Here is a 16,204-nt window from a genome sequence, read left to right on the forward strand (position 1 = left end):
GATATTCAAATGGAGTTACATTTGTAGCTGTGAGTGTGTAGAACGGTGCTTTTCAGAGTTAAGCATTCACAGATGGCCCGTGAAAGCAGATTCCAGGACCCGCGTTCGCAAAGATTTGGATACAGGGCTGGTTGAAGACCCAAGAGTCCACATTTCTCTTAGGTCCTAGGTGATGTGCTGCTGGCATTGCTGATGCAGCTGATGCTGCTTTCTGAGGACCACACCGAGCAGTACTCACATGGATGCGGGGCTCTTTGGGGACCAGGGGGGAGAAGATAGTTATTAGAGGCATTTCAGACAGATTTAGGTCTATGAGCCTATTTTATGGGGGAGTCATGGGAGAAACCAATAGCTTTTTTAGCACATGTCAGAATGAAGTTGTGAATGAAAAAAGGGTGATCCGGTCCACTGGCTGGAGCATGAACTGATGAAAGCTAAGGAAAGAAAACCAGTTGCAGGGTGGGCAAAGTGAGAATAAATAGACTTCAAAAGACTGAGTGGGGCTGGCCCAGGGGGAGAGAGGAAACGCAGAAATAGTGATACCAAGAAACAAAGGATGGCTGGACAGGTGCCGTGAGGTGGCTATTAAAAAGGGTGGCTACAGAACGTCTACCTCATTAAGAAACTTAAGAGAAGTAGTGTACATCACTAAATCTGAGAAACATAGACAGCTTTAACATGTATCCTCCAACCAGCCACGTTTGGTGAATGGTATAGTAAAGACTCTCCAAAAGTAAGAGTAAGTCCTCTAGAATCCCACATTGACCTTGGCCAAAAACAAGCCCCAGCCTATGAATCTATGAATGGCGTCTTATTGTTCTCAGCAGATTTTGCTTCACAATGTGGAGCAGCTTAGCCTACCAGTTGTTATTGTTGCTGTGGTGGTGGGGGTGGTGTGTGTGTGTGTGTGTGTGTGTGTGTGTGTGTGTGTGTGTGTGTGTGTGTGTGTGTGGGGGAAGGCATGGCCTTGGGGTAGATAGAAGAGAAAGGAGACATGGCATATAAATAATTCTTTTGGTGAACCAAGTTCAGCCCTTGGGTTCCCACAATGAAGGAGGTAGAAGTTGCTACAGCTAATGTCATTATCACCAGCCGTACCCTCAAGTGACTCCAGAAGGGTTCTCCCTCATTTCTAGATAAATTTAAAATCTGGAATTGTGGATTTTTTGATTGAGTCCATGGAGAAGTTTAACTCTACCTTAGAAGGAGAGGACTCTACCATGGAAACCTATTGATCTGTGACAGTAGAAGTGTACTTCACTCCCTAAACCCACTCCTTAAATACACCACCAGGAGCAAGGAGCATCATTTCTTCCCATTTTACAGGCAAGACATCTAAATCTAGTGTTGGAGGGATGGCTCCGTGGTTAAGAGCACTGACCGCTTTTCCAGAGGTCCTGAGTTCAATTCCCAGCAACCACATGGTGGCTCACAACCATCTGTAATGGGATCTGATGCCCTCTTCTGGTGTGTCTGAAGACAGTGACAGTGTACTCACATACATGAAATAAATAAATATTTAAAAAAGAAAAACAAAAAACAAAAAACTAAATCTAGACCAAAATGGTCACAGTTCTAGAAAAACACTAGGCTGACTTACTTGAGCATGAATACTGAATTTCTGCTTTCCTTAACTGATGGGGCTGGAAATAACCTTCAGCTAGGTCACAGAAGCCACTGAAGGCCTGGGTTAGAAGGCCTATATGTATGCTGCCTTACTTAAGTAGATGTTTCTAAAGACAGTAACTATTGTAAGGAAGGTCTACTTATCAAATCTATGGTGCTACGCTATTTTTCTTATACTTTTTTTTCCTTCTAAGACCGAGGCTCAATACTGCCTCCTGTTTTTCTTCTATTCGTGTTAAGAGATCCCGTGGCTATACAATTGTTGTGTCATGCATCTTTCCAAGTCAGTAGAGATCTGTTACAGTTAGTGCAAGCTGGAGAAAGGGACACCCAGGGCCATTCCAACGGAACCACAGTGGCAGGCTCCACTCCTCCCAATCAGTTATTCGTTGTAGGGTCAGAGCACCAAGAGAAAGCATTCACATCCCTTTCATTCAAGTAGCTTATTCACTGACTCTTATTAAAGTCCTTGGTTTAGGAGAAAAATGATAAGGCATTAGAAGAAACAGTATGAAAGATGCGGGTATTGTATAATAAATGCTACCATCCCAAGGGAGCCTTCTCCGTCTTTGCATACTATATTCTAATTTTTCTCTTCCTTTGGTTGTTTCCTTTGGCTGGGCTTTTTGACTCACCGGAAAACTATTTCACAAGCACTAAGAGCTTATCTTCCCCTTTCAAGGATCTCTCTGGTAGCTCTTACAAGGCCTGAAGGCCTAAGAAAAACCTCCAATACCCCCAGGAGGCTCCATCAGGCAAGGCTACAAGCTGGCTCTTCAAGGGGTTTCTCACCTGGGAGACTGTGATGCCGCACTTCTTGGCTAACTCCTCTTTGGCTTCCTCACTGGGGTAAGGGTTGCTGAGATGGGAATAGAAATATTCATTCAGAATTTCTGTGGCTTGCTTGTTGAAATTCCGTCTCTTCCGCCTTCAGAACGAGAAAGGGAAAGGGATAAGAAAGGTCACATTAGACAGAGAGCAGGGTGGCTTCTAGAAGAAGGAACAGCTTTTTTTTTTTTCCCTCGGAGCTGGGGACCGAACCCAGGGCCTTGCGCTTGCTAGGCAAGCGCTCTACCACTGAGCTAAATCCCCAACCCAAGAAGGAACATCTTTGAGCAAAGGGTGAAATTTGAAAAAGGGCTGAATGTCCTAATCACTAAGCACATTTATTCTGTGTTTCAAATGAACTGGAGAAGAGAATCAAAAATATCTGTACATTCAGGCCACCTTGGGTTTAAATCCTAGACCACCTCGATACCAACGGGGTGACTGTATGACACGAAAGCACCAGCTTCTTCAAGTGACTGTGAAGAGCTCCGAGGTAGTGCACAGGGACCATGTACACGAAGGACTCAGTAGAACATTTAGCACGAGACACAAGCCAAACTCGGTGGTAGCATTCCAGGCCCTTCCAACAAGAGCATGAACTAACGTCGTTCATTCCACCTGTCACTTTGCTAGAGCTATTCTTATCCGCTCGCCATTTTTGCTTGTTTGTTTACTAGTTCTGTTTTCCAAGACAGGGTTTCCGTGTAGCCCTTGCTGTCCTGGAACTCAGTCTGTAGACCAGGTTGGTTTTGAACTTGGAGATTCACCTGTATCTGCCTCCAAAATGTTGGGATTAAAGGCTTGCACCCATCATCATCACTACCTCTACTGCCACTGTTCCCACAGCCTGGCCCTATTCTCAGATTAAATACTGTGTTCTAAGTCACTCAGCGGGTGTGCTATGGAGATAGTTCAGGTCTGCCTGACATCCAACCCAGCCTCATGCTTCTATGTAAGCTGCCTCCTGGCAGTGACAGAGATTCTGGAAGCCCCAAGTTAAAACTCAGTTATCATTTTCTCTCGATTCTATCCCCATACAAATGCACCCAACATTTTAAAAAGTCATCTGGGGAAGAGGGCAGGAATTAACCCCTGACTGCCTGACCTCCCTCAAACAGAGAGAGAAAGGGCAGTTTTGAAGCAGAAGCTGCTAAGTGGTAAAACTGAAGCTCACAGAATTCTTCCTCATACACAGGTTGCCAAAAGGAAGAAGATCATTTTTCTCTCATAAAAGCACTTCTCTGCCTTTTAAAAAAGGGGGTGCTAATTGAACAAATCTCAAGTGAGAATTACTTTATTGCTTCCTCACTGCTAAGGCCTGTGGGTGGTTGGAAGATCTCTTAGAGGACTCTCGGCTCTGTGTAGGCCTGATTTTCCTCCTTGAAGTCTTTTAAAATTCCCTTTAATAGCACATTTACCTACCTTGCTTTTTGTCCAAGTTATTCCTCAAGGGAAAGAATTCTAGAATATCTCTGGTTATATCAGGACAGAGACTTTCCAAATTTAGCCAACAGAAAGCACCGGTGGCCTTGCTAGACTGGAAATTTAGCTAATATTGTATTTTCAGGGTCCCTCTTGCATTAATTAACACAATAAAGTACGTGATTTTACCGGATGAACACCATCTGCCTACAGGTATCAACCACATCTGTCCAGACTGTGGCAAGCTCCAGTCACTCTCCCAAATCATGCTGAGTTTCTGGGTCATCCAGCATTGGAGATTGGACAGATTGGATTTAAAAGCCCAGAGAAAAAAAGGCTTGTGTGGAAAGTCCTTGCCTAATGGAAATTAGAAGAAGATGGCCTAACGGTCAGTGCATCCTCTGGGTTTGCCTTCAAAGAACCTTGTGCTGGTTTTCCTACAGATAGTTGTTTGGAGTCTGGGGAACTGGACCAGGAAATGCTTCTGTCTCTGGGAGAACCCCCAATTCTTCATCCCATTATTGGCAATTAGCATTACAGAGTATTTTTTGGGAGTCTTCCAATTGAGCTCAAAGGAAACCTCTCTGGAATGAGCTAGTGGTGTGGGGATGGTGCAGACAGCTGTTGCTGGCTCTCTTGGTGTCCATGATATGTGATCTAGCCTAGGTGGTCCCATCTACTCCAATGGACTTGCTTATTGCTTCACTCAGTAGCTGTCTTAATCTGTCTCTGAAATCTCATGATCAGGATGCTTCAGAGCTTCAGGAAATCTAGTGAGAATAACGTGTGTCTCAAGGTAAGGCTGGGAGCTGAGACAACTGGACAACTGCTTTCCTTGTTTTAGCATTCCTGACTTATAGGTTAATGTTTGTGATCACCAGCCAATCAGAGCAGTGATCACTATGGATTTCCTGTGTGTGTGCTCGAGCGAGTGAGGATGTGTGGTCCATGCATGCATGTGCTTGCATGCAATTTGTAAAGTGTATAGGCAGGTGTTTATGCACCATGTATGCACTGCTAGAAGAGGATGCCAGATCTGTTACAGACAGTTATAGACAATTCTAAGTCTAGAAGTGGGGCTGGGACCCAATCCTATGGAAGAACAGCAAGTATTTTTAATTGCCATGCTATTTCTCTCTACCAGGATCTTTGCATTTGATGTAAGAAAATGTGGATGTTCATGGACTATTACAGCCCTGCTTTGGGCTCATGGGAAACTTTTTGTTTTCCCTTTTCTAAAAGACCATGATCACTTCTTTGCCTTTGGCTAAGATCAAGTGTAGTGTCTAAACGAGACATCCATGATCGTGAGAAGCAGGATTTCCTCCTGCTGCTTACTTACCCTCATCTGACCATGGTTTCAGAGCAGGTCCACACAGTGCTGATCTCTCACATCTATCCCTTTGTTCCACTCCTGATACCACTGCTAGTTTTGAATGGTTTAGATGAGCCAGTGCATTTCACAGCACTGCTGACTAACGGTGTCGAGTGGTGTTTTTGAAATGAGGGAGTGTTCTATGTTTGTGTTACCCAGTAGAGTAACCATAGTGACCTGAGGCTATCATGCAGCTGTAATGTGGCTAGCGGAGCTAACAGACGATTTCTTAAAGCACATCAGCACTCTAACTTTACATTTGAATTTAGAGTCAAAGGGCCATAAACTAGGCATGCACCGTTAGACTGATGCTGTCAGAAGACATGCTCAAGTAGCCATCATGGAAGAGAGCCCAGGTTAGAACACCCCCAGAAACACTGGATGACTGTAGAACCCACTGACCGTTTCCATAAGATAGCCAGGTTTATCTTCAAACCAGAAAAATTTCCAGGGAATATTCTATAAGGTGTAGACAGTATTTTCTCCACTGGCTGTGCTGGCCCAGTCTGAGGGACAGAGAGGTCAGCAGTGATTCATTCCAGACTCTTCCAGTTTAGAACATCCTCATCAGAATCACTATAGAACCCTTCTTAAAGCAACATGCTCGCTACTCATGCTGCTAAGTTATAAAATGGATAACATATGCTTATATATAAGTATATTATAAAGTTATTTAAGTTATATTTATTTATATATTAAAGGTGATAATATTTAAATGTGTTAAATATAATATACATACTGAGTGGCCTAGGAATTACTATACTGGGATCATAGAATAAACATTTTGTGTCAGACACTGTGTTTGTTTTTAATATTAGCTTCATACATTCTCATGTAAGGAACCATCCCCATTTCATAGATATGAAAACTGAGTCTTTGGGAGGATAAAGCACTTGTCTCTGATCACAGGGATCACTGACACTTCAGTGAGAATTTGAATCCAGTGGCATTCCAGAGTTTGTGTAAAATTTTCTCACAATCACTCCCTAAACACCTCTCTGAGGGTTCTGTTCCTTAAAAGTAGGGATTTAAACCCCCATTCCCCCTGGTACAGCTAAGATGGTCATTGGGTCCATCCTACTCCTGATCTCTCCAACTCAATACACATTGTTACACCATTTTGTCCAGCAATGACATATATGCTCTCATCAACCAAAGACCCTAGTGGCCCCCAGTTTCCTCTATCTCTTCATTTTCTCTACCACAGTGTTTGCCACAGCTTACACACATCTGCAACTAAAAAGAAAATCCCTTTAAGAGCAGGACCCATGGTTTACTCATATTTAAAAATCTTGTGTCTAACACTTAGCAAGTGCTTGGGATGTTGCTAAGGTCGAATGGGGAGAGTCTGCATTCCTCGTAAGATGTCTTCAGCTTTATCGACCTCTTTTCCTTTCCTTTGGTCCTGCTCTTTGGTGACTCAGAGCATAGTCCAGCTCACGAGTACACGTCTAAGCATCCATGTTAATATTGCAAACCCCAATGCAGCACACCACGAAAATCCTATAAGCTTTTTGCTTCGAAACTACTAAATGCTTAAAATTTTATCCCCTTTACTCTCTTTAAGAGGATACAATTTGTAATGCTGAATAAACAGGATGGACAGTACACAGGATGAGACGATAAACAGATGAAAGAAAATTTAAGTTCAACATTGTTGGCATTTGTACATCAATGTGAGGCCCAAAGAAAGGCTGAAACCCGGGTTAAAGAAATCCAGGTCAAGAGCTCAGTTTAGAAGTATGAGTACAGGAATCTAAGGTCCCTGATATATGATACCTTCTCCTTCAAGTGACTGGGATAGTGGCCACAATGGGGGTCTCACCTTGTGATACGGTTAACTTTAAAGAAAGAAAGCAAGCAGTCTGATTGGGAAGTGCTTCTAGAGAAGGGTTGCCTCCACAAACCAAAGTTCTGTAAGTCCCGCAGGGAACAAGAGGGGGAACAAGAGCGTTTACTGCACCCAACATTCAGATGTAATCACTGACTCTGGACAGCTTGGCTGAAGAGCCAGCAGAGCTCTCCCCAAACTGAAGCCAACACAACTGCAAGGGTGCAAACTTGCATAGCCTTAAGCTGCTCAATTTGTGGTAATCTGCTACACAGCGATTGAAAGCTGATACGAGGCATTTCCCTCCACTAAGGAGTGTAACAGTCACTTCTACACACCTATTAGATCACAAAGACTAATCCCATTACTAAATCAAGTCCTCTTTGTATTTCGTTTGTCTACCATGAAATCTTTTCTGATGAGGCCCTGCCCATCAGATGCATGGTTCAGGGGTGGGGGGAGGGGGTGTATAGGATGGGGTATGAATATTCACAGTGAATGCTGAATCGCTCTCTCCCTGGGGTTGGCCTAGCTCGCTTGTCCAGTTACTGGTGGGTGAGTTATCAGGACGTTTGGATAAGCTGTTATTTGTGAGCCAGGCTCTGCTTCACGTGGGGCTGGATTTAGGCTGATGCTCTGCTGGCAAATATATAGCTATACAAAGACATGAGATGGCCAATGACAAGAGGCTGCCTGTGTCCAAGGGTCTGGTGTGGTGATCTGAAAGTTTCTTACCCAAGTAAGAAAGAGAACCTGCCTTAGAGTGACTGCCCTTCTGGTTCCAAATGGAATCATCTAGACAGAGGCCAGTGGAAGGAACAAATGTGAACAAAACATACCTAGCCCAGTGTCTTATTAGATTCTGACCTTGAGCTGGGTGCAGTGGAACTGACGCTAAGGGAGACCCATAAGCACAATGGTTCTCTTATGTTCATTTTTCCAGTTTCTTTCTTGAGAAACAAAAACAACAAAACAAAACCAACTAACTAAAAACACCAACCAACTGAACAACTACCACCTCGACAAAAAAAACCAATCTGGACCCAACGTTTCTTTGATTTTCTTTCTTCTCCCTCTCCCTCTCTCCCCCTCCTCCTCCCTCTCTGTCTCTGTCTCTGTCTCTGTCTCTCTCTCTCTCTCTCTCACATACACACACACACACACACACACACACACATCCAGGATTTGCCAATGTAAATAGCAACTCCAGCATCTTAATTAAGGGAGTTACCATGGGGATGCAAGCAACACATGCAGCACGGTGGCCGCTTCGGCCTAGAGGAAGGACCTAGACAGAAGCCACCAGTCGCTCACATTGTGTAGAATGGTTGCCTTAAAGAAACCAGGCTGGCTGCAGGCCACTGGGCAAGAGAAACAGAATCCTGCTGAAGGTCTGATTTCACCAATGCCTATGTCCCTTCACCTACACGGGCAAGCTGTCTCACTTTTATTTAAGATTGTATTTTTACTTTTGATTATTATATATGCTTGGGGTGTGTGTATATATGGCCACAGTGCCCATGTACCTGTGGAGGTCAGGGAAGGGCTTCAGATCCCATGAAGCTCCAGGCAGCTGCAACCTGCTCCCTGTGTTCTTCCTGGGAACTGAACTCAGGTCCTCTGCCAAGACAGTTTGTGATCTTAATTGCTGAGCCATCTCTTCCATCTTGTCCCCCTTTTAGGACAGGATCCTTTTGGCCGACAGGTGTATATTGCTGTCTGGCATTCTCATTTTGTATCTCATGCAACCCAAAAACATACTGAGGAAGGGGAGGTGGGAGAAGATGCTGGGGGAGTTTTAATGGGTCCACCGACCACTGAAGCCTACCACTGTGAGGAGAAAGAGAAGACGCCAGGGGAACTGAATAATGCATGACATCTGAGAGGAAAGCAATCCTGGAAGAGCTGTGAATCTTTCAGTCTGACTCAACAGGAACAAAACTATATACACCATGAAATGGTGTACGGACCAGGACATACTAACATTTGATAATAAAAGCTTTACGCTGGGAATATTTTCCAGGGTTGTGCAGACACAAAAGATGACCAATTCAAGATGAACTGTGGTCTACAAGGCAGGCCTAAACTATGGGACGAACTTGTAGATCAACTGTCAAAAAAACAATCTACTTCTAAGTAAAGGTAAACTCTGATTAGTACTCTCTCAGAGGCTGGAGAAGAGAAGCCATAGGTTATAATCACTTCACATCACTTCACTGGTCCATAGAGTAGAAGAATTAAGAATTGGTTCTCAGTCTTTTGCTTTAAATTCTCATGAGTTCATGAGGGTTTTTTTTTTTTGGTTCTTTTTTTCGGAGATGGGGACCGAACCCAGGGCCTTGCGCTTCCTAGGCAAGCACTCTACCACTGAGCTAAATCCCCAACCCCATGAGGGTTTTTTTTTAGGGCTGTTCTAGACCATTTTTTTTTTTTTGGTCAAACATATATTTTTTGTCAAACATATATAAGTAAGGCCATGAGCACCACTGAAGCCAGATAGAAAACATCAAGCCAAGCCAGTGGGTCTCCATCAAGCCACCTTCTTGACTGTCTATGCTCAGGGAAGCATGAGTTGTTCTGTGAACTACTGTGAACTACTTAAGCGGCCCCCAGTATTGTGCATGGTAATCTACCACAAAATAGTCCTTGAATTCAATGGAGTACTCTCTCTCTCTCTCTCTCTGCAGTATGGGAAAGATCCCAACTTTCAAGCAGTTAGAAGCCTTCTTGGAGGAACTGTCATTACGGTGTGCTAATAAAGTCAATGAGTACATAGCTATGATATGTTCGTGTAAGACAAGGAAATAGTGCTGTGTAACAACAGCAGCAGCAGCAACAACAACAACAACCCCTTTCGGGCCTCTCACTGTTACCTGTGCTGCTCACCCAGAGGACCAACAGGAATAATAAACATTATCTCCTATAATCACCTATTCCGCCAGTACTATATGAAACCAGTGGGCTATCCTGTCTCGCAGACTGTGTTTCTCGGACCTTAGACCTTTACACAAGCTAGAGTATGGCAGAGCATTCAATGGAGAATTGAAACTTTGGAGAGAGTCAAACCACAAACCCAGACCCTGTTGGATTCTCTTTCCAGACAACCGGAAGGACTCACCTCGCATCCAGAAACCGGGAGCGCAGGATCATGACCGCCTCGCACGTGCTTTGCTTCAGCTGCATCTGGATGGAGCTGAACTTGCGGTGAATAATGCTGACCATCCGCTCGATCTCCTTCGGAGAGATGGGCCTGGTCCGGCTTTGCTCCCGAAGGAGGTTCATCACGTGGGTGGTGAATTCATTGCATGCCTGCAGAGGCGCCCCAGTGAACATGGGGTGAACTGAAATTCATACGTTGGCAAAGAGTCTACAGTACGGAGCTGGGGCACTTTTCTAGATACTGGTATAAGTGAAGAAAACTAGAAGGCTTTACGACATTTTGTCAAATGTAATAGCTAGAATAAATGATTATATAGAAAATCCTCTTCTCCCCAGTGGCTCTAGCTCTATTTGGCACTGGCTTCAAATTCTTAACAGAAAATAAAATTCTGAACCGTTTTAACATCATTTTTCCTTATGATTTTATGGCATCGAAAGGGGAGATACTTAACATCCACCCCTGCCTTTTGCCCCTATGTTAAGAGCAGAGTGACTCGGGGTCAAATACATTATGAGCTTTCTCTGTCTTTCTCATTATTCCTGATATGGTTGGGCTTCCAAATATTCAATTTTGGGATACGTAAACAGCCAAAAAGAGTTCAAGTGGAATCAAAAAATAAAAAGCTCTAGAACTCTTCCCGGACATTTCTCATTACTTGGCTTTGAGTTTTATCTAAAGAAGCCCCTTTGCTCCTTGTCCATAACACAGAGGGTGTGCCCTCAGGAACCTTATAAAAAGAGTGCCCAGTGTAATTTAGAGGGTCCGCAAAGCACCCCTGTAGGAGCACATTATCAGTCAACCACGGAAGTCTAAGTGGGATCTTCATGGCTTTCTTGATCGGTTGGGAAAACCATGGTCTAAAGGGAAAAGGGGATTTTTCCGAAGGAACACAGGAGGCAAGAAAGGCTAGAGTGAGCCCAAAGGCTTCCTATCATTATGGGCCGGGAAATTCAGAGCCTGAATTCGCTCTTTGAAAAACCACTACCCTCTCTTTTAGTTATTAATACTTAACATCCACAGTCTAGTTTCATTAGGTGAACACTCAATAAAATATCTATTCACGGATTAACTCACAGCGCTGCTGTACAACGGTATTAGATTTGTAATGAAAAGGGCAAGACGGTGCTTTGAGAACTTCGAACTTGGGACTCGAAGGACCCCGAATTTAATACAAAGAGCAGAAACTTGCTTATTATTGACAATATTGCATCACTGGGTTTTTAGAGCAGAAAGCTCTTTGTATGCATCAGTAATGCAGTAGTGATTACAGAAGCCCACAGTCACGGGTTATTTATGGAAGAATCTTTTGAGTTTGGATGACCAAACTAACACGGGCAGAGGCACCCACAGGTGGCATCTGAAACCCACGGTGGAAGCCTGTTTTGAACCCTGCTCCTGTAAACATTGTTGCGAATTCCTGCATTACCAAAAGGCACATTTTATTCATGTGAGAGATTTAATGATTCTTCAACCCTCCAACACACTAAATGGTACTCGTGCTCTTGTGCACAGGGACCTAGATGTAAAGATCACTTGTATGGACCAGGAACTGGGCGAAGGCTGCCTGGGTCCCTGCCTGCAGAATTTGGCAGGAGTGGCATTTGGGGAAAGTTCTTTAACGTATCTGTGTCCCTTTTCCCTTTGTAAACTGGGGATGATAATATGTACTTTACAGGGCACAGCAGAGGTCTGCAGAGTTACTATGTGTGCGATGCTTATGTGGGCCACAAGTGCACGTCTTCATTATGACTTCGTGACACAGAAGAGAACTCAGGGCCTGGAGAGATGGCTCAAAAGCTGGCAGGACTCTTTGCAGAGGACACGAGTCTTGTTCTCAGCACTCATGTAGCAGATCACAACCACCTGTAGCTCCAACTCCGGGGGATGTGATGCCCGTTTCTGGCCTCCTTGGGCAGTGCACACAGTGGACGTAGAACCACTCAGGCAAACTATTTAAACTATTTATTATATTATAAATATAGAGGCGACTTAAGAAACCCACCATACTATCCTGACAAGAGTAAACATCTGCAGACTTCATTTCAGTCTTGGTAAAATAAATGTGACAATAAATGTCCCCTTTTCTACTCTGCAGGAATATGCTGAAGAGCAAGTCACAGATGGGTCTACGTAGCATTCTCTATTCAGAAAAGTGTCTGTTACAGTTTTATTCCCAAACTAAACCTAGGCTCTGGAACTGTATCACAAAGACAGGGAAGTGAAACCTGGCAGTGAGCTGGCAGGGGTTCTGAGGCCCCATGACATAGAGTAAAGGGCTAGGCTTACAGCAAGAGCACAGCCATCTTTCTGAGGAAACAATGCAATCTGCTGGGCTGCAGCATCCCTACCTCGAGGGGACTATCAGGGAGCAAGAGCTGCAGGTTAGGAGGGGTTGTCAAATTTACCAGCTCTCAGTTGGAAAGCCACAGTGCTTGGCTAATAATAACACGTTCCATTACAGTGAATCAAAATACTCACAATATCTGGTGTTTAGTCAGGGCATTTTATTCTGGGGACTTTGATGCTCTGCAATGAGAAGACAGTGGGGTCCTTCCACCCACTGCTGTGGTAGAGCAAAGCAGCCACTAAACAGCTGGGAGAACACACAACCGAGGCTGTCTTAGATGCATAGGGCAAAATGATCCAGATTCTTCTAGGATCTGAACCGCCTGTAGCAACCCTTCAGCTCCCTGCCATTGTAATGCTAGAAGCAGGGATGCTTCTGTTCACTCAAGCGCTCACAATGTACCAGTAAGGTATGTATTTGAGGTCAAAACATTATAGACTTTTCAAGGTCCAATGGTCTTTGCTGTGGACAACTAAGGGAACCGTGAAGAACTCAAGCTACCTGTGGAGCAGAGCTTTTACAAAGAAGCTTCCCAGGGATAGCAGGAGACATTGCCAACTAAAGAGAAGCCCACGTAGGGAGCCTCACAAGGTTCTAGATTTTGCCCAACATCCTACATGTCAGCCCATCTTCCTGACTTCTTCTGACTGAGAATGGACACTAGTCTCCTTCACAGAGATAAGTGGATCTAAGAGCTCCCTTTGCTGTGTACTGAGTTATCCTAGCCCAGGTCAGCACCGGAGATGCAGCTCAGTCAATACTCCAGTGGCATCATTTATGAAAGCTGACGAACTCAAAGGAACAAGAATACAGGTATGTTAGCTCTTAACTACCTTCGCCACCAACATTTTTTTTTCCTACAGAAGTGTTTTATTAATGTCATTTAACAGGGATGACAGTTTCTAGAAGTTTCTTTATTTAATAACCTTCGTCTGAAATAGCTCGTTCAGGTGGGTCTGTTTGGAGGGCTGGGGGGGGGGTGAGGGATGAGTTAGAAGTTAATTATTGTGCGATTACTTGTTATCAGTATACAAAGAACAAAACAAAGGTAGCAGAATTGACAGTGACAACTACTAACACGAAGGATGACATTTTACTCAACCAAGGTTCCCTACATTTAACAAAGCCCCCATGAGGAAGTGTTGCAGAAGAATGAAGAAGATGGATCTTCTTCACACACACCAGCTAAAAGGTTAACAGCGCCACTGCCACACAAGGCGCTATTTATTATAATTAACAAACTAATTTTAATAAATTATTAGGCATCCAGAATGTGTTAAGCAGAATTCACTTCTTTCCCCCCCAAAACTGTCCACATAAATAAGGGGACATGACGCTTTGCTTCCCAGATCTAATAAATACACAGGACAAGTCGGCCACTGCTACATTTGCATACTCTGTTGTGTACCCGCGGGTTTTCCCTATGTTCTTCACTTCCGACATCTTTATGATTTCAAATAGGAAGGGATCCATGAGAAAGTACTAGAGAGAACATTTTTATCACTAGTTTGATGTCAGCAGTCCAACCCAAAGAGATAACGACACACTTCTTATTCAGTGTTGACTACCTTATATTTACTAAATGGAGACAGGCCTTATTTTAACAATAGCCCTTGGCCCAAGGGTCACAAGAGGACTCTATGTCAACCTCTATTCCTCACCAGATATGTGACCTCAGTATCATGCTTCCCATCTTCCACCTCACCTTCCTCACCTCCTTAGACAGTCCTAGGCACCCAACATCAAAGTGGCTTGAAGATCAAGCGCGATTGCACTGGCCCAGAGGTTTTGCAATGGTGAGTGCGTTATTGAATGGGCTACTACTGCCCGAGTGGTGGAATTTTGCATGGCAACAGGAAAGAGAGAAGGGAGTTTCAATGGAGAAATCAGTTCTGTGCTGTATACATCTCAAGCTAACAATGAAGCTATCCATCAATACCCTCAAGCCTAACACACATTGCATTTGCGTGATTGGAGGAAGCTGCATATATTCTAAGTTTCTTTCATGCCTCGCTTAACTGGCATGAGTTACTTGAGATGTCAGGTCTAGGCAGGTTGATGGGAAGAGTGAAGTAAGAGTAGTGTGGAGGGGATAAACCAAGAGGCCATCCGGAGATCTTTATAAGAAAAGTCTGCACGTGCATCTTCTAAAGTCCCACCGAGTTAGTGCAGAGTCCAGGTTCGGGATGACCCAGGTGGAGAAAAGCACCATTAGTAGGTAGGCCAACTCATCCCAGACTCTCCTGGGACCTGAGACAAGTCTCTGGGAGCCAAGATGTGTAAAGAACACATGTTCTTTTCCAAGAACATCTAGGGTAGTGTTCTCATAGTTCCAAACATGCTGACTTATTTTTTTCTCCCCTTTAGCTCCCACTGCACCTTGTCTGGTGGTTGAATTTTCACTGTGACTAACTTAAGGAGGCATAGCATTTCCTCCTGTGTAAGAGAGTGGATTCTGTGGGTTTCCACTCCAAAGGTGGACAGGGGTGCGCTCATGAACCTTTCTCCACTTTAAATTTTAAAATGCCCATTTCTGTTTTAAAATTTAAATTTTCTATTACGTTCACATTTGCTGGCTAACTAGGCAATCATAAGTAGACTGTTCTCCACCCCCCTCTTCTTTTTTGGCCCACAAAAAAAATGGTAAAAGAAAATCTAATTCAAGGAAAGACATTCATATAGAACTGGAGTTCAGCATCAAATCCAACAGGGACAATGAATATATTTGTCGGTTAAAGAAACGGAGGAGATCTGGGTGTTAAAGGACACCTGACAGAGCACTGCGGTTCACAATGGCTGGAGTAATGGCACTGATATAGAAGTCCCAGTCTATGGGGGACAGGTGGGCTTTCCCTACCAGGGAGAGCTCTGGCATCATATGGTACCTCATTTCTTTATGCTACTTTGTGAGTTAAAGCAATCCTAGTCTTTCTAAAGGACTTCTATGACCCTTTGTGAATCTACAGTTTTCTATCTTTGGGGTATGGCATGCACTTATATGACACCGTCAGAAAAATTCTATGACTGGAATTGAAGATGGTGTGGCTCTAGAATATCTCTTGAGATGACTTATTATCTCTGTGGAGAACTGTATGTCACACCACATATCACACATAGAAAAGAGGGCACGTTTGGCTCAGCTGACCCCAGCATGGAAAGGTCAGGTTCAAATGTCCCTTCCCATGGAATTCTCTGAGCATTCAAAAGAGTAATGTTCTTCAACTTAACAGCAAGCAGCGGCCAAAGGAAGCCAGCAATCCCTGTAATCGGGTTGCAATTCTGACAATGGTCTGTGTGCTCTAGGGAGAGCCCAAGCACGTTCTACATTTACAAATGTTCTAGAGTTCCCAGCACAGGATACTCCTCCTTTATGGCCACTCATATTTCTTTCAGTCATCATTTACAACGTCATGGTTTTAGTGTCTTGTCCCATGTAAGGCCTAGGCTTTCGATAGTTGAGAACAGGCTCTTGAAGGGACTCAAGGCTCTAAGATAAGCCCTGACCTATGGGAAAGGCCTGACCAAGACACGTTCGTAGGCTGTGAGGCTGTGGTTTGTTCTGCCCTTCCTTGGCCAATGACCACCATGGTGCCCAGTCTGTAGGGGTATGGTTAC

At 44.0% G+C, this 16,204-nt stretch overlaps 1 protein-coding gene across 4 annotated transcripts in view; it reads right to left on the minus strand.

Annotated features, from left to right (window-relative positions):
* Nucleotides 1-16,204, minus strand: part of Pbx1 (PBX homeobox 1) — a 308,344-nt gene that overhangs the window by 74,244 nt on the left and 217,896 nt on the right. For all 4 annotated transcript variants that reach the window (XM_032915421.1, XM_032915423.1, XM_032915422.1 and 1 more), the window contains exons 4-5: nucleotides 10,201-10,391; nucleotides 2,419-2,554 (exon numbers count right to left, since the gene is read on the minus strand). In XM_032915421.1, coding sequence (XP_032771312.1) covers nucleotides 2,419-2,554; nucleotides 10,201-10,391 — 327 coding nt within the window. The remainder of the gene's footprint in view (nucleotides 1-2,418; nucleotides 2,555-10,200; nucleotides 10,392-16,204) is intronic.

The sequence above is a fragment of the Rattus rattus genome, chromosome 10, assembly GCF_011064425.1.
Source record: "Rattus rattus isolate New Zealand chromosome 10, Rrattus_CSIRO_v1, whole genome shotgun sequence".
NCBI lineage: Eukaryota > Metazoa > Chordata > Mammalia > Rodentia > Muridae > Rattus > Rattus rattus.